The 18,774-nt window shown below is 34.8% G+C and overlaps 1 protein-coding gene across 2 annotated transcripts in view; it reads right to left on the reverse strand.

Annotated features, from left to right (window-relative positions):
- Nucleotides 1-2,516: 2,516 nt before the first annotated feature.
- The window catches only part of AEBP2 (AE binding protein 2), a 61,556-nt gene continuing 45,298 nt past the window's right edge, over nt 2,517-18,774 (reverse strand). Inside the window, exons 5-9 of one of the 2 annotated variants that reach the window (XM_080661416.1) lie at nt 15,834-15,958; nt 11,888-11,955; nt 8,098-8,211; nt 4,597-4,623; nt 2,517-4,078 (exon numbers count right to left, since the gene is read on the reverse strand). In XM_080661416.1, the coding sequence (XP_080517542.1) occupies nt 4,033-4,078; nt 4,597-4,623; nt 8,098-8,211; nt 11,888-11,955; nt 15,834-15,958 (380 nt within the window). In that variant the 3' untranslated portion in view covers nt 2,517-4,032. The remainder of the gene's footprint in view (nt 4,079-4,596; nt 4,624-8,097; nt 8,212-11,887; nt 11,956-15,833; nt 15,959-18,774) is intronic. The other variant, XM_080661417.1, reaches the window with a different exon arrangement.

Here is an 18,774-nt window from a genome sequence, read left to right on the forward strand (position 1 = left end):
GAGGAGACGTCAGGGGGTTACATGAAATCTATTGCGGGTAGATTAGGGAGGCAGAAGAAAATAAAACAGGAAAATCTCTGGAATTGGATATAAAGTAAAACAGACACTTCTTTTAGATTGGTGGGTGTAGGATAATTAACATTTATAGCACTTAGAGATGGCACGTGGGGAACAAGGTAATAATGAGGGGTTCTGTGGTCTCCTGTCCTGGTGGGGGGAGTGGTCCCGAAAAAGGGGTTTACTCTGACACTGCAAGGGTATGTTATTTTAGATGCAAAAGGACAATAGACAGGATCACTTAAGGTAAAGAATGACCTTTGTCAAGGAAACTAGAGCCCTAGGATGACTCATTTTTGGTTAGGAAGTTTTATGTTCAGACTATCCTATGTGGCTATTTTTGGTTTCTGAGTATGTAGGACCTAAGCTTGTTAAGTTTAGCATGTGGCCCCTTTCTCATCCACATCAGTATCTACATAAAGCAAGGCAGAGCATTAGAGAATAAGTGAGGATAAGATACTTCAAATGGTTTTGTATATTTACCTTGTTGTCATAAATTAGAATTTCAATCACTAGGCTATAGAAGTTGTATTAATAAGTGGAAATTGTTTGGAATCAGACAAGGAAAAAGATGAGCAAAACGTGGTTAAGATTTCCTTGGCCCTAATTAAGATTCTTTCAGCCCAACCAGTGTGGCTCAATGGTTTAGCGCTGACCTATGAACCAGGAGGTCTCGGTTAGATTCCCATGCCGCCCAAGTGATCTATGAGTCTCTCTTCATTATGGATGTTTCTACCTCTCTCTCCCTTTCCCTTCCTCTCTGAAGTCAATAAAAAAATAATAATTTATAAACAAGGATTCAAAAAAGTTACATAAATTTTTTAACAAAAACTTGTCCTTTTAAGAAATTATTTTCTGCACATTTTAGAAATTATTTTTCACTGAAATCCCAAAAATGTACTTGTCTTCAAAACCCTAGGCTTTGTTATACAGATAAACATTATCAGTTTCACAGTAAGGATTTGTTTGCCTTTTAGAGAACTGTTTTAAAGACTTTTGACCATATTTTCCCATTTTTATATTTTATTCAAGTACCTAACTTTTGTTAACTATATTATTAAAATTTCAAATAGCAAACAATAAAAGATGACTTAATCATTGCAAATTATATCCTTTTAAGAGTACTTGAATATTTAAAGCATTCAAGTGTAAATAAAAAAAATAATTTTACAGTCAGCACTTTACTGACATGATTATCATCACTTTCAATGAGAATAAACCAAATCTTAAAATACACATTTAGAGTTCATTACTCCCCATCTTAATTTCCTTTCATCTGAAACTCAGAAGCAATGTGTGTCCACTTTAGGGAAGATTTATATATGAAAAGTTTATTTTAAAAAAATAAACAGTTTTAAATTTTACAATATTTTCCACTTCCAAGATTCTTTTAGATAGAGCAATATGTGCCTTGTGGTTTAAACAAGACCTGATTTATAAAATTTCCTTTAGTTCTACTTAGTAAAACAAAACACACAAAAACAAAGGTGAAATATTAATAACTATTAAGAAATCCAATGTGAAAGTGTAAAAAAAAAATACCATTTGTTGCAGTTACCTAAAATGGCCACTTTTAAAGTATACTAAGCAGCTTTCACTGAAATGTAATGTACTGGTAATTTTACCAAGATTAAAACTATTATATTAAAATATAGGCTCTGTGGACTAGGTTTATTTTTCCAAAAATTTTATCATCTGTACCAGGGATTGGCAAGTTTTTCCTTAAAAGGTCAGAGAGTAAATATTTTAGATCTGCAGGCCAGACGGTCTCATTGCTCAACTCTGCCACTACAGGAGGAAAGCAAGTGGCAGACACCACGTCAATGAATGGGTATGCCTGTGACTGCAGTTTGACCACGCTGGCTAAACAATGGATTTTGAATAAGAGACTAATTATATTTCAGGCACCATATTATAAATAGGTCATATACGGAAGTGAGGAAGAACAATACAGATGGACAGACGTCACTAAGAAACATAACGTAACATGTTCACAGCAGACCGAGCCAAGTGGTTCAGTTGGTTGGAGTGTCACCCCATGCACCAAAAAGGCTGTGCGTTTGATTCATGGATGTCTCTCTCTTTCCCTCGCTCCCCTCCCCCTTCCTCACTCTCTAAACATCAATAAAAGCATATCCTCGGGTGAGGATTAAAAAAAAATGTTCACATTTACTTGCCAATCATAATGGATGGTAATAATGTTTACATACAAATTAAATACACTTTAATTCATTTTCATTCCATATTTTTTGGTGTGTTAATAGAATCAGACCAAACTCAGATAAACAGCAAAGTACCATGAGTGAGTACTCGGAGGCTAATCAATAACCATGAAATATGGTTTTGACATCTAAATATTTCTATACAATGAAAAACTTTGATTTACTGGATCCCTAAAGAAAATATTAGATATATATTTCAGATGTTGTTTTAAAATTTAATTGAATTGTTACAATTTTGAAGCTAAATGTGATTTGCTTTTGTTTTATTAGAAAAAATACTCAGCAAGGTCTACAATCATTGGTCAATTAAGAATGACTTACAAGAACATGAGGCAATAAAATAAAAAATACAGGTACAAACTATATATCTGAAACACTTCTATTTGGCAATTTTTTAACAAACCAAAATTTTAAAAGAACAAAGAAGATTGCAGATTACTTCCAGATACAGAATAAAGCAATTAATGAAGTGCTCAAGCAAAGAAACAAAAACGGTAAGAAAACACACTGCTTTTCTTTTCTTTTTAAAAATAAAATCACATTTGCTACAGATCATATGAATAATACCCTTATTAAACAACCATTCCAGAATGTCTTATAGTACCAGTGCTTTTATTTGCACTTCATTTCATTTTATATGACTCATTTCATGTATATAGCTCTTTACCCCATTGTTTATGAATAAAGTCCCCATAACTTTTATTTTAAAATATTTTAAAGTAAATGAGATATGACTTATGTATCATGAAACTTTCCCATTTTGGAACCAAAGGCTTAGTTCTATATTTTTGTCTATTCTTTAAAAATTTAGTGTAAAAACTGCTGGTTTTTGTATCACTGTAGTAAAGTGAAAACTCCTCAATCAGGAGTATTTTCTGCAGTTTGACTGCATATAACCACATACTTTACAATATGTCCTTCCAACAGTAAGGAAATGATTGATTTCACAGTCACTGTCAGAAATGAGTGCCATAATTCTATTATGGGTATAGGTCCTCCCTCAAAGACTTTCTGGAAGGATGTTCAATGTGTTTTGTTCTTAAAGATATTAACAGTAGTACATAGTCCCTTTAAGTCTGCAAAAGACATTTATTGTTAAAGAAGGTGCTTTATTAACAATTCCTCTGGCAGCACTAGTGAATTACAATATCCTTCAATATTATTTCTACCCATAATATATACATTTAACTTTCATGCCTCTAGAAAAACATCTACAGTACATTTCATAATATAAAAATATATTACAAATCTGCTGAATTATTTACAAGCAATGTTCTATTATCTCTATGCAACATTTGTTTGATACAATACTAACAAGTTACACATATTTCCATTTCTGTAAGTTAAAAAAAAATCCATATGGCTTCTTGCTTAACCAAGCAAGAAAGTGATTTTTATTTTCTTTTTCAAAACCAACTTTGGTGCATAAAGGATTCAACTTGACAACACTTAAAAAAAATACAATTTTTCTTACGTTAAGAAAAAACTAATTAACCAAATGCTTTCCTCAGAAAAAAAAAAATTAGAGGCTTATGTAAGTTAAAATGAAAATAGAGGATTATTAATATATTTGAAATAAAGGTTTTTCAAAAACCGTTAACAGATTAGTTATATAGGTAAATATTAACATACTGTACTCCATGAGAAAACCCTAGTCCTGAAAAGGGAGCCACCAGACATACGGCAACACTCTTTAACAGAAATTTGCAGCCCTAATTCGAAAGACGAATATTTAGTTGATTGCAAATGTCGTTCACTGTTTGCTTAAATACAAATTGAACACTTTTCTTATCAGAGTTCTGCAAAAGAACACAAATGGCAACCAATCACATCTATTTATAATTGATAATTTTCATTGCCTATTATGTCCTAATATGACTTCAAATCAATAGACACTGTCAAGATAAATATCCTTACAGTGCTTTTGGTATTTGTATGGGCACACGCTGTAATTGTTTTTCTTTCCAATATAAACTACTGCAATCACTAAAGGGGGAAAAAAAGCAGCTTAAAGCAGCAAGCATGCAAAGCCTTTAAGAAGCTGTTCCACTAAGTTGCCAAAAGAGTGTTTGCTCAGTCTCCCACAGTACCATTCCATGAAAATGTGGACATACAGTAATATATTAATATATTCCACAGAAGAGCCTACTTCATTCACAGAATGTTTACACTAAGCATAAATATTATTCTAAATATTGGATTAAAAAAGAGGAAGGGGGTTGAGTCTAATGTGCAACTTTTACTAAACCCATTGTCAGTGACTAAGACTGCAGGTGTCCCCGCTTGTTTGCTTTTTATGTATTTATTTATTTTTTACCTCTTCAACCTCTTCTGCGGCATTGTTCTAGAAAAAGAGAAAAAGGAATATTCTTTTATTCAACTATATCAAAAACACATTAAGTAATTCAAGAGACATTAAAAATATTTATAAAATATAGGCAATGTGATGATCATGGATCATCATTAAAATTTATTTCCAAAGCATTCACACATAATGAATGCAAATTTAGTTACATAGTATAGCCTTTTAATTAATCCTTTTTATGTAGCCTGCTAGTGTTATTTCTAAAAAAGAATCTCATGTCTAACACATACATTTTAACCAACTAATACTATGGAAACTAATGTTTAAAATCTCAAATAGCCCTAACCGGTTTGGCTCAGTGGATAGAGCATTGGCCTGTGGAATCAAGGGTCCCAGGTTCGATTCCAGTCACGGGCATGTACCTTGGTTGCAGGCACATACCCAGTAGGGAGTGTGCAGGAGGCAGCTGATCGATGTTTCTCTCTCATTGATGTTTCTAGCTCTCTATCCCTCTCCCTTCCTCTCTGTAAAAAATCAATAAAATATATTTTAAAAAAGTAATAATAATAATAATAATAATAAAATCTCAAATAAATAGGTTCCTTTTAGTCTTTTTAAGATATTTTCAGAAGGTTTGCTATGCTTTCATTTTGAAATGTGCATAAACAAATTATTTCTCGTAAAACTAGTTAGAATAACTGCTTTTCCCCCTTTTACTTAATTTCACAAGTTTTCCCTACCAAAATCCAAAACATTGTTAATGCTACACCACAATAAATGTAGCATTGTTAATGCTACACCACAATAAATTTATTACTCTGTACCACTTTAGGGTAAACAATTCTAACTTTCAGAATAGCAGAAGCCTGAAAGTTAAGATTAAGGTAGTTAAAAAAAAAAAAAAAAAACCTCCACAGAAGTACCTACATGTGTTAAGAACATCTTCATTACCCAAAAATGAAATCAGTAAGTACTAGAATTACAATGAGAACATGCAATTCCTATGCACTTACAACATCATCGGTTCTGAGCATGAATGATTTTTTTAAGTCATTTTCACTATAATATCTAAATTGCTTCCTATAGAGCACAAGAATGGGGAGGTAGGGGGAGCTGGTTCTGTGAGAAAGGAGACCCTTAGAGAGGGGGAAGTAGAAGGCAGGGCAGAAACACTGAAATTAGTCTTAATCATATAATTAAGATTCATGCCCCTTTGTCAACTCTCTGCCTAGGAGATGTTTACAACCAGTTGTAATAGCAGGGTTGGCTCTCCCAAAATATCACTCTTTTAGAATGCTAATTTTAATTACTCCCTTCAAAGAGTAAGAAGAAATAACCTTAAATTAGGTAACAGTAAATAAACAATACTGAATTATTTCTTAAACTAGAGGCTCCATGCACAAAATTCGTGCAGGGGGGGGGGGGCGCCGGGGGGGGAGCAGTGGGGGAATGGAGTCCCCTCAGCCCAGCCTGCACCCTCTCCAATCTGGGACCCCTTGGGCGATGTCCGACTGCCGGTTCAGGATCGAGCCTAAACCAGCAGTCGGACACCCCTCTCACAATTCGGGATAGCTGGCTCCTAACCACTCACCTACCTGCCTGCCTGCCTGCCTCATCACCCCCGTCTCTGCCTGCCCGGCTGATGGCCCCTAAGTGTCGTCCCCCCCCCCCCCCCACCAGCCTGGTAGACCCAAAAGCCCCTCCCTGCCAGCGTGGTGAGTCCCAACTCCCCACCCCCACTGCTGGCCTGGTCGCCCCTTACTGCCCCCCTCTGCTGGCCTGATTGTCCCTAACTGCACCCCCCCCTACCGGCCTGGTCACCCCCAATTGCCCCCCCCCCCACTGCTGGCCTGGTCTCCCCTCACTGCCCCCCTCTGCTGGCCTGGTTGTCCCTAACTGCACCCCCCCTACCGGCCTGGTCACCCCCAATGGCCCCCACCCCTGCTGGCCTGCTTGCCCCAACTGCCCCCCCCACTGGCCTGGTCACCCCTAACTGCCCTCTCCTGGAGGCCTGATTGCCTACAACTACCCTCCCCTGCTGGCCATCTTGTGGCAGCCATCTTTGACCACATGGGGGCAGCCATCTTGTGCAAGGGCGTGAGGGTCCATTTGCATATTACCTCTTTATTATATAGGATTATTAGTATAGATAGTGACTTTTCTGTATTTTCGGTGGTGGATTTACCTCAATCTTCTTCCTTAAGATATTTCATTGTTCTCTATACCAGTTAATTTCTTGATAACCCAGCTCGGTCCACAAAAACAAGGTTTTACTGAACTTAGCACTTTCACCAAAAGATATTTTAAAATTTATTTTTGGAGTAGGAAAACAGTCTCAGTGTTTCCACATGGCAAGGCCCATTATGTTAGAATTTCATTCTCAGAAGATGTCTCAAATTATAGAAATCCTACTGCATTGACTAACATTCCAAAAAGCGTTGTTGTCATGGAATGAACCAAACCTTCAAAGTGTTAATTACTTCAAAATCTGGCACAGTCTCCTTCTGATAGCTAAAATTCACATTTGGGATTATCCCGAATTTTCATATGTCCTCTTACTCTTATCCAACATATTCCTATTGTAAAATACATATTAAATTAAAATTTATTTTAAAAAAATAGAAATTTTATTCAGGAGGCATCTGATTAATGATTCTCTCTCATTACTGGTTTCTATCTCTCTCCTTCTACCTGTCTGAAATCAATTAAAAAAATATTTTTTAAAAGAGTGCCTTTAAAGCATTTTCATCACTTTTTTAAAATATATTTTTATTGATTTCTGAGAGGAAGGGAAAGGGAGAGAGAGATAGAAACATCAATGATGAGAGAGAATCATTGACTGGCTGTCTCCTGCACGCCCCCACTGGGGATTGAGCCCACAACCCCGGCATATGCCACTGACCGGAATCGAACCTGGGACCTTTCAGTCCACAGGCCAATGCTCTATCCACTGAGCCAAACCGGCTAGGGCTCACCACTTTTGAAATTACCCGAGTGTATGTCATTTGGGTAGAGGCAGTATTGAGTTCAGTCACATAATATCTGTGTAACTTTGGGCAAGGTATTTAACTTCTCGCTTCAGTTTTCTAATCTGTAAAACAGAGACAGTGACACCTACTTCATAGGGCTGCTATGTGAGTAAAGTATACGTAAAGCACTTAGCAAAGTGACTCAGCACGTAGTCAGAAATGTTGGGTCTCTTTTCCCCACCTCTAACCCATCCCATACCTTCATAAGCACAGCACACTAAAACAAAGGTCAAATCAGAAAATTATTAGAAATGTAAACACTGGGAGCTACCTCTTAAAAAGAAACAGTACTATATTATCTTTCTCAATTCTGTAATTTATAAATCTTTGTGATTTAACTGCCATATAGAAAACTAGAGAAAACAAGATTATGCTTGGTACTGAATTCAGTACTTAAAAAATAAATCCTAACCTTACACCCAATAATTAGAAAGATTTAAAGATTATAATTCAGAAAGTAACATCAAATTAACAATTAAATTACCTGTATATGTTTGGGTCCAAAAGCAAGGCAGTATCTTTGGGTAGCTTTGATAAATGAACTACTTTAGTTTTTAATTGATGTCGCTCACTTTCATTCACCCACACGTCAGGCAGACTATAAATTAAAAAACAAGCCACACATAACATTAATTTTAAATTTACCCCTCATTTACCTTCATATTACCCAGCCATTTCTGCTAGTTTGACAGGGCTGCCTAGGTTAACAAGCTTCTCATAAGCCAAATGAACTCAACAATCTAGGTAGAGGGATGAGGAGAAATAGGGTGAAATTTTAGGCACAAATTTGGGATGCATTAGGAATTTTTGGTGGCCAAGTCATATCAAACTTAGAATATACTGCCTGTCCTTTAGCTTGCTGAGTGAAATTCATATTTGAGCTTGACATGATGGAAATTTGACACTGAGTTTCTTCATGAAGAAATAAGAAGTAAAAAACACCACCAAATTCCACTTTTTAAAAAAATGCACATGTAATCAAAATTCCAAAATCAAAGAAATGTAATCCTATAAGGAAATTCAAATAAAAGCACTTTGATATTTGGACTGAACAATTTCCAGAACACTGAGAATACAGACATATAAATATATATTTTTAAAGAAACTATAGGGTTGGCAAAAGCAGGTTTATAGTTGTCCATATGAAAAATAATATAAACCTACTTTTGCCCTACCTTGTATATTTATGACCTTAATATATAAAAATAGCTCTTACAAATTAGTATGAAAGAGGTAAACATTCATTAGGGATAGAGGGACAGGGTAGATAAAGCATACTAACCATCAATTTACCAAAGATATGAACAGTTTAACAATGATCTTACTGCCCTAGCTGAAGGGTCCTGGGTTCAATTCCGGTCAAGGCATGAACCTCAGTTGCAGGCTCGAGCCCTAGCCCTGGTGCAGGAGGCAACCAATTAATGTGTCTCTCTCACATCAATGTTTCTCTCGCTGTCTCTCCTCCTCCCTTCCACTCTCTCTAAAAATCAATGGGAAAATATTCTCAGGTGAGAATTAACAAAAAAACAAAAAATAAAAATGATCTTACATGTAATCAAAGAAATGCAAAATGTAAGAATGTAATAGCCAGTGTTGATAATAAAGAGAAAAAAGCTCTCTAATGTAGTAGATGGGATTAGAAATTGCTAAAAACTCAGGAGAGCAATACTTATCAAAAACTGTAACATTTTGCATAGTTTGTATATTAGTAGACTTTAGAATATCTTTATTTAACAGTAAAGAAAAATGGGTAACTTCAATGTTCAGCAAAAAAACAGCTCATTAAATACATTTTACAGGGCCATGTATTTATTTTTTTAATAATTTTTTATTGATTTTTAGATAGAGATAAAGGAAATGGGAGAGAAACAACAATCGACTGGCTGCTTCCTACACGTACCCTAGTGATCAAGCCTGAACCCCGGACATATGCCCTGACCAGGAATTGAACTGGTGACCTCTTGGTGCACAGGACACCGCTCAATCCACTGAGCCACACCAGCCGGGCTTCAGGACCATTTAACAATGTCTTACACCAGTCAGAGAAAGGCAAGTACCATATGATTTCACTCATGTGGAATCTAATTAACAAAATAAATTAACAACAAAATAGAAACAGACTCATTAGGGAACAGACTGACAGCTGTCAGGAGGTGGGTTGCCAGGTTGGGTGAAAAAGGTGAAGAGATTAAGCAAAAAAACAAAACATACACACACACACACACACAACACTCATAGATACAGACAACAGCATGGAAATTCCCAGGGGTGAGTGGGAGAGGGTATAGAGGGGATAAATGGTGATGTAAGGTGACTTGACTTGGGGTGGTGAACACATAATACAATATACATAGAGATGATGTACACTAGAACTGTACACCTGAAACCTATATAATTTTATTAACCAATGTCACCACAATAAATTCAATTTTTTAAAAATATTCAAAAAAATGCATTTTCAGTTCTTTAAGTAGGAGTGGAATTAGTAGGACGATGAATGCATGCTTAAAGAATTGTATAGCCGAAACCCGTTTGGTTCAGTGGATAGAGCGTCGGCCTGTGGACTGAAGGTCCCAGGTTCGATTCCGGTCAAGGGCATGTACCTTGGTTGCGGGCACATCCCCAGTGGGAGGTGTGCAGGAGGCAGCTGATTGATGTTTCTCTCTCATCTATGTTTCTAGCTTTCTATCCCTCTCCCTTCCTCTCTGTAAAATATCAATAAAATATATATATTAAAAAAAAAGAATTGTATAGATTTAAATAAAAAATGGAGGCGAAGAGATTAACCAAAGAACTTAATATGCACATATGCATAACCCATATATGCGTAATCCATGGACACAGACAATAGTGCAATGAAGGCCTGCGGGAGGGGAGAACTGGATGGAGAGGGTCCATAAGGAAAGAAAGAGGACATCTATAATACTTTCAACAATAAAGATAATTTTTTAAATTATTACTTTTAACATGTCCTACAGTTTAATTTCCATAAAACCTGAAAGGGAAGGAGGAGAAAGTGGTGGAAAATATGTTCTACATTAACAGAAGCTTAATAGTCACAGGATTTTTAAAAAACTAAATAGATTTCTTTACATTGGTATACTAATGTGCACTGTAAACTCACAAACCTACTTAAGAACATTTAATACACATCACATTCATTAACATCTTCTTAAACAGAGTTTATGAAACAAAATTTTAAAAAAGATTTAAAATCCAGGACAAATATTACCACATATTGCTAATTTTTGAAGAATAAGTATACACAATTTGATTATACTTTTTAAAAATTTATTCTATTCTTGGTGCTTATCAATTCCATTAAAAATTTCTACAATATACTTCTATTACCTATTATAATAAGAGAATTTTTTTAAATAAAAGGATAAAAAGAAAATTAAAACTGAAATCTAAATTAAGGAACATCTGGGTCAGAAGTGCTCTAAAAGGTACTAAAACACAAAGAAAGCCCTAACCGGTTTGGCTCAGTGGATAGAGCATCGGCCTGCAGGACTGAAAGGTCCCAGGTTCGATACCAGTCAAGGGCATGTGCCTTGGTTGCGGGCACATTCCCAGTGGGAGGTGTGCAGGAGGCAGCTGATCAATGTTTCTCTCTTCGATGTTTCTAACACTCTATCCCTCTCCCTTCCTCTCTGTAAAAAATCAATAAAATATATTTTAAAAAATAAAAAATAAATAATAAAACACAAAGAAAAATGTAATGGCGCTGAAAACCTGGTCAACTGCTTTTTCTATAAAACACTGTGGTTTGGATAATGTTTAGAATTTTTTTTTAAATAAATGATTCAAACAAAGGGCCACAACTAAGGCTGCTTGCATACTACTTGAGGGTCATTGAAAATTCTAAAAATAACCACATTCAATTAAAAATCTTTCATAGATTATCTCTTTAATCCTGACCTCAAAATATTTCAGTTTAATTTCCGTAATGCTGTTATATTTGAATCCAATATTAAGTAATTTTTGAGTATAAGTTTTTTTTTAAATATATTTTTATGAGTTCAAAGAGGAAGGGAGAGGGAGAGAAAGATAGAAACATCAATGATGAGAGAGAATCATCGATTGGCTGCCTCTTCACACCCACACTGGGGATTGAGCCCACAATCTGGGCATGTATCTGGACCAGGAATCGAACCATGACCTCCTGGTTCATAGGTCGACGCTCAACCACTGAGCTACACCCACCAAGCGAGTATAAGATTTTAATAAAAGACATTAGTCTATTAATTACACATAGTATTCCAAATACTTACATATCTTCAGGCATCCAATGAAGCAAAAGTTTTATCTTTCCAGAATCCTCTTTTCTCTTAGCTATTACCTAGTAATGATAAGAAATCATAAAAATGATTTGGAACACATTTTTCTAATATCATTAAAAGGCATTTTTAATCCTAATTAAGAACTTTTAAGTGTTGTATCCTGAACTATATACCACCACCACCACATCTTGTTCTGCCTTGTTTTTTTCCCAATTTTACCTCTGATTATGTACTTTCACAAAAGAAAGAGGAAAAAAGGAACTGAAGACAAGGTTTGTATAGCCAAACAGAAAAACCAGCCCAGCCAGTGTGGCTCAGTGGTTGAGCATCAACCTATGAACCAGGAGGTCACAGTTTGATTCCTGGTCAGGGCACAGGAATCTCAAGCAGGGGACATGCAGGAGGCAGCCAATCAATGATTCTCTCTCATCATTGATGTTTCTATCTCTCTCTCTTCCTCTCCCTTCCTTTCTGAAATCAATAAAAGTATATTTAAAAGAAAAAACCATACTATCTCTATTAAGGGACTGAAAATGCTATTTACTATCTCCTAAGTCTGTGGCTTAGCTAGAATGCTATCAAGGTTCTACATTGGCTAGAATATTTTTAAAGAACAAACAGTAAAGAAAAAATACTTCTAGGAAGAGAAAAGTCTATAATTTACAACGGAGATATTTTTTGTTTGCCTGGTTGGTTGGTTTTATTTTAAACGAACATCAGCCAAAGAGTGTTTAGGTTCAATCTTAAGGAATCCACATAAAAGGTGGATCAACCTCAACAAAAAGACCTGTAGAAGGGTAAAAAAAACAATGTACTTGCCATTCATTACCAGATTCTGAAAATTAAGGTAATACTTACATTAAATAAAAAGGGATCAAGATGGTATTTTGTAACTTACAATTTCCATATTAACAAAATTAGCATGTTAGTGTTTTAATAACCTAAATCTCAATATTTTTACCAAGTTTAAATTCTAAACAGCCACACAAAATTATGTCATCCTCAAAACATATTAGAACTAAGTAACAACAGCACTCTATGCAAAAATGAAACACTTTCTATCTCCATTCTGAAAAACCTATAGTCAATACCCCAATTCTAGACTTGACAATGACATTAATTAAAAAGCACAAAGACAGAGCTGAAATACCTCCACCAAAAAAAAAAAAAAAAAAAGATATGAAAACAATGCAAACCAAGCAAGCACAGCAAGCTGACTGTAGGAATCTGCTGACCTCTTCTGGAGAAGGCTCGAAAGAAAATGTTTCAATTAAAGAGGACAAATTAGGTAAACTGCACAGCATAGAGCCTCACAGATACATTTTTCTCCAAATGGTTTCATTATCGGTATGAATATTTCCTATAAAAGTTAATTTAATAACTAGAAAACTTAAAATCTGCCTGCTAACAGAAGTGATTACACTTAACACATACTGCCTCCATGAAAATCTTCCCAGCCATGGAACTTCGAAAAACAGCTCCTTTCCTTTCTACTGTGTCCAAACACCTTTTCCCATTATGGATGTCTCTTCCTTCCACTTTCCCCAGGAAAAAAGCATTCTCCAGATCACACTCCACCCTCAATCAAGTACCTCTACCTCCCCAGTGTCACTTGGGGGTGGCAAGTCACTCTTATTCCTGTTTCTTAAATTTATGACAAACGTAAGTTTCATGTTCTTAAAACCTCTCCGGTGTTTTCTACAGCTAGAAAACTTATTTTCAAGGTCACAGACTATTTTGACTGTCAGTGAATTTTTAAATTTCTTCCAAACTCCTTATATTATCACCACTATTGTTAGTTCCTTCATTTTTTTCTTTTTTGATCATCTCAATTTCTCCACAGTAAACTTAAGGATTTTATCACAGGAGCTGTTCTAATGAAAGCATGTAAAAGTTGGAGCTTCACTTTTTAAAATACAACCTTCTTTATCACATCACCACTCCCTATTCCCTAATATGAAGAAACAATTGCTCATTATTACATCATTATTTCATTGGCTTTATTGCTTATTAAATGTTAATGAGCCCCAAATCTCGGTCCTTAAATTTCTTCTCTTTTCTATTTATACTTAAAGAATTCCTAGTGATCTTATCCAGTTTGATAACTTTAAATACCACTAAGTATGCTGAAGACTTCCTTATTTGAATTTGTAGCCACTCCTATCCTTTTTAAGTTCAAACTTGTGTCCATCTCCCTACGTGGTGGCACAGGCATTATATGACTTTACAGAAAGTGCTGAAATTAGAGCTCTTAATACTCCCCTCTCCCTTGATCCACTCACCACTACAGCTCTATTTTAAATGGCAATTCCATCCTTTGGCCAGCTGCCCAGACAAAAAAAAAATCTGAAGTCATCCTTTCCTTTCTTTATCACATCTGGCATGTGATCCATCCATAATTCTTATCAGTACTACTTTCAAAAGATATCCAGAATCTAAATAGCCCATACCATCACTTTCTTTAAAGTCTTACATTTTTACTAATTTATTTGTTTATCCTCTCTTCCACTAGAGTATTGGCATGCATGGTTTACTGTTTTGTTTTAATCTGTTGTGTTCATTACTACATCAATAATATGTGGTAGACAGTAGGTGCTCAATATTTAAGCAAATAAATTATCCCAGTTGCTATACTATGTGTCTGGGAACCACATCTTATTGAACAATTTATAGACCTACCAAATCATAAACCTACATTATGAAACTTGAAAGAACAGTCAACAATCCCTGCTGAGCAAGCTCCTAATCTTGCTGAATTCCAATAAAATTCCCAGTGCAAGCACTTTAACTTTGTCTTCAAACCCTCTAATTTTCCTTCTAACCCTTCCATCTTTATTTATATAACTACATTTCTAATGTTCTTTAAAAGAGTATAAGAATACTATACCTTTCCTTCAACCCAAACTCACATCTCTGATGTGTTTCAATTTCAGAAAAGGTTCCCTTTCTTTTGTCTAATCTTTTCATTTCCTGCCTTTAATTTTGGAAATAAAAATCAAAATTGGAAATTTATTATAGGAGATGGAAAAAATACAGATTCAAACCAGTGGAGTCACTGATAACAATATTGACATTTTGTATTTAACTTCTCATGCATTTTAATTAAACTATGAAAATACAACCTTAATTTAGTGTATTTTATATTTCAACAGCCAAAATTAAACAAACTCTTTTTCCAGGGATTCAAATCACTATGAGTTGGGTCTAAAATTTTCACTTCTACTAACTTACTGTCACCAAACAACAGTAATTTAAAGATGACCGGACAATAAAATGGCAAGTAGCATGGGAAGAGAGAACACTTGATTAACTCCTAGTCAACCAAAAATATGTTGTGTATTGCTTTTTCAAATTTGATAGCTTTCTTTTTCTATGTTGAGCAACATAATAATTCAGCAACTATAATGAGTACCTAGTATGGAGAAAGTTGGGATACATCAGTGGAACAAAACAGAACAAAAATCCCTTCCCTTCACAAAGCTTTGATTTGATAGCCATTATCCACTTTCTGTTTACAACACAAACTTTAGATGTGTGTTTGGGTGTGAGGGAGGAACATGCAGCATACAGGGATGTGAGCTTAAAAGGTAAGTCTAATGTTCTAATTTTACAAATGAAAAAACCAAGTAAAAAAAAAAGACACCAACTATGCCTAAGTGGCCCAAATGCCAACCCAATATTCCCAAATAGCTCAAATTAAAGGCTAAAACAGTCAATCTAATAATAAAACATCAATTTGTGGACAACACAGTTTTATAACCAATAATAGAAAAAAAAATTTTAATGTTTGTAAAGCAAAAAGTTTTTATTTTTCTTGTTAAAATGTATTTTTGTAAATTTTGAGCAATTTAGAAATATTATTATGAAAGTCAAAATACACATTTTCACAAACCTATGCAAGTAATTTGAAAACCAAAAAACAAAAACAAATACTTACAGTACTATGAAAAACAACACTGTGTCCCTTCCCTAAACTTTCTATATGAGCTGAGAGGTTAAAGCATATGGCTCGATGTCTTATCGCATCCAGTGTTTGTGCATCGAAGAAATCGTGTGGTCGTGCTAAAAATCAATACAAAAGAGATAAAGAATATGTACATAAATACAACAGTCTACTAAACAGCCATGTAGTCCATTTTCCACAAAAATATGTAATAAGAAAGATGGGAACAACTAAGAAGTATAAATCTAGTATTTAAATCCAAAATTTTCTTTGCTTTCAAAACACAGAATCTAGCTGACAAGATAAGGATGTTACAAAAGCAAAATCCCAACTAATTAGTGCATATGAGTTAATTCGGCCTCTTGGTGTGTGAGGTTCTAACTTCAGAACTTATGATTCCACATTTCAGCTACTATATTTTTCATATAATTTTGTATTTTATTCCAGTCTCTCTCCCAGCACCACTCTGCATTTTCAACAATCTGATGACTGCCTCCATCTATGTAACACACTGAGATCTCATTCACCACAATCAAATACATATGGAATGCACTTCAAGATCATTTTACATTAATATGTAATCAAAATTTTTCCCAATTTAACAGTGGTAATATTATTTGGAGGTTTGGGGTATTTCTTGATTATAAATAACTTCTAAAGTAATCTTTTAGTGTGTTCACAACAAACTTATACATTGAAGATTTAATTTGGTAAGAACATTTTTAAAAAATTTTATTTTCATCCCACAAACATTATAAATTACGTTATTTTTATTCTTAATTAGAACATTGCTCAAAATAAGTAAAATTAATTTGTTGTTTTACAACTACGGAGCTTATCAATACAGGTAATTTTATAAGATCATCTGTAATTAAAAATTAAAATTTACCAACAACAGAAGAAATGGCTTGATTTCCCAGTACAGCATATTCTGAATTACATGTAGCTGATTTACCACACTATTCTGATTTACTACTATGTGTAGTGGATTTACCTCCACCATTCATGGAGCTGTCAGAACAACTATACTAATCCACCAGAGCTTTGGTGGGGAGCAAGGGTTTTTTACAAGCTGGCATTCACAAAGCAATCTAGATACCTCTGTTGTCATTGGATTTTTCTCAGAAAGAAATAAGCAAAAACCAACTAGTAACAAACTAGCAGAACCCATAAGACTAAGAATGAAGTGATGAGAAATCAAAAAGAAAAAAATATTTAACATTTATAAGAGAAAAAGGTTATGATTTTACTTAATGCTGAGAAACAAACCCGCTTCCCATGAGATCTGTGACTACTGGGAAAAAAGTGTACTTTCTCCGTGCTCTCCAAATATGCTTTTTCCTGGGAAGGATAAGCACTTAGAGAAAATAAAAATAGGTGAAGGTGGGAGGGGGAATGGGGACATCTGTAATAGTGTCAACAATAAAAATAAAGTTTAAAAAAGAAAAATAACTTCCCCTAAATCATTCAAATCTACCACTCCTCATTCAAGATTCAAACATAGATGTCATTACTAGAATTAAATTTATAAGGCGCCCTCAAACTTAAGATTCTATTCTATTCAGACCTTAACCATGTTATGTCCACTATTAAAAGTATCAAAACATACTAAACTTGACCTGGCCGGTGTTTCTCAGTGGTTAGTGTTGGTCACAGGTTCGATTCCCAGTTAAGAGCATGTACCTGGGGTTCCAGGTTTGATGCCTGGTCCCAGTCAGGGCACATGTGGGAGGCAACCAATGCATGTGTCTCTCTCACATGGATATTTCTCCCCTCCCCGCCCCACCCCGCCTCTCTCCACTCCACTCTCACTTTTTCAATGGAAAAAATATCCTCAGGTGAGCATTAACAACAACAACAAAAAAGAATACTAAACTTGAACAACAGTCTCCAAAGTAGGTGAGTGTCATGATCCATTAGAGTAAGGGAAGAAAATAACACTTTCAACTCACTACTTTTCAATAGTCCTTCTTGGTAACTGTTTTATGATGTGCATTAGCAGTATTACCCGTATATACTATATACATATGTTAGGATTATGTACACAAGCATTTTTTTTAAACTGATGAGCCTCATAATCAAAAGGTAACTGGATCCATAACCTAAATTCAGTAGAACTTTGAAAAATAAATGTTTAATTTCAACAATAAGAAAGTTAAGAGTTTAAAGAGGTTTATTTTTCACTTGTGGTTTGTTCATCTGTCCACTATAGTTTTGTAGTAACAAAAAGAATTTCAATGTTTTAAAGATAATTGTCTGCTTTATAGTCTGGATTAGTGTCTGGAGTTTCTCCTACACTCTACTCAAAAATCCCAAGAGAAAAAATAAGATGCAATCATTTTTTCTTTCTAGTTCACCCTTGCAGTGGCCTCCCGTTTCAATGACAGCTTCACTCATATTTCTTCATTCAAGATGTATTTAGTTAGCTAGTTGACACTAAGAACCAGGCAGGGCTCTGGGGTTTCAAAGTCAATTCCTGCTCCCAACATTTACAAGTCTTGTCATCTAATTGTGTTCTACCCTAAATATCCAGGATATATCTCATAATCTAGTAATTAAGCACATAACAATTGTATGTGTGTGTTACTATAGACTGTGAAGTGCTGAAACATAAAAATAGTTTTGCTATTCACACACACATCACTTTGGAGCTGGTATAACCTATCTTAACTTTTACTTGTACTTTACCTTTAACATGTTCAATTTTTTAGAAAAACTCTTAGAAACATCAACACTGCCACCATGTTTTAAATTTTCTTAACTTAGAACAAAATCAAAGTAGCCCTCAAAATATACTTCTATATTGTTTGTATTCTAAAGCCATATAGACTCACACTCTTAGTTACTACAGATAAAACTGTCACTGAATTCTCACATTGTCCCACAGTTATCCTATCTGTTTATTAGTTAACAAAAGTAGATAAAACAGTAAAAC

Source organism: Plecotus auritus (genome assembly GCF_963455305.1).
Source record: "Plecotus auritus genome assembly, chromosome: 3".
NCBI lineage: Eukaryota > Metazoa > Chordata > Mammalia > Chiroptera > Vespertilionidae > Plecotus > Plecotus auritus.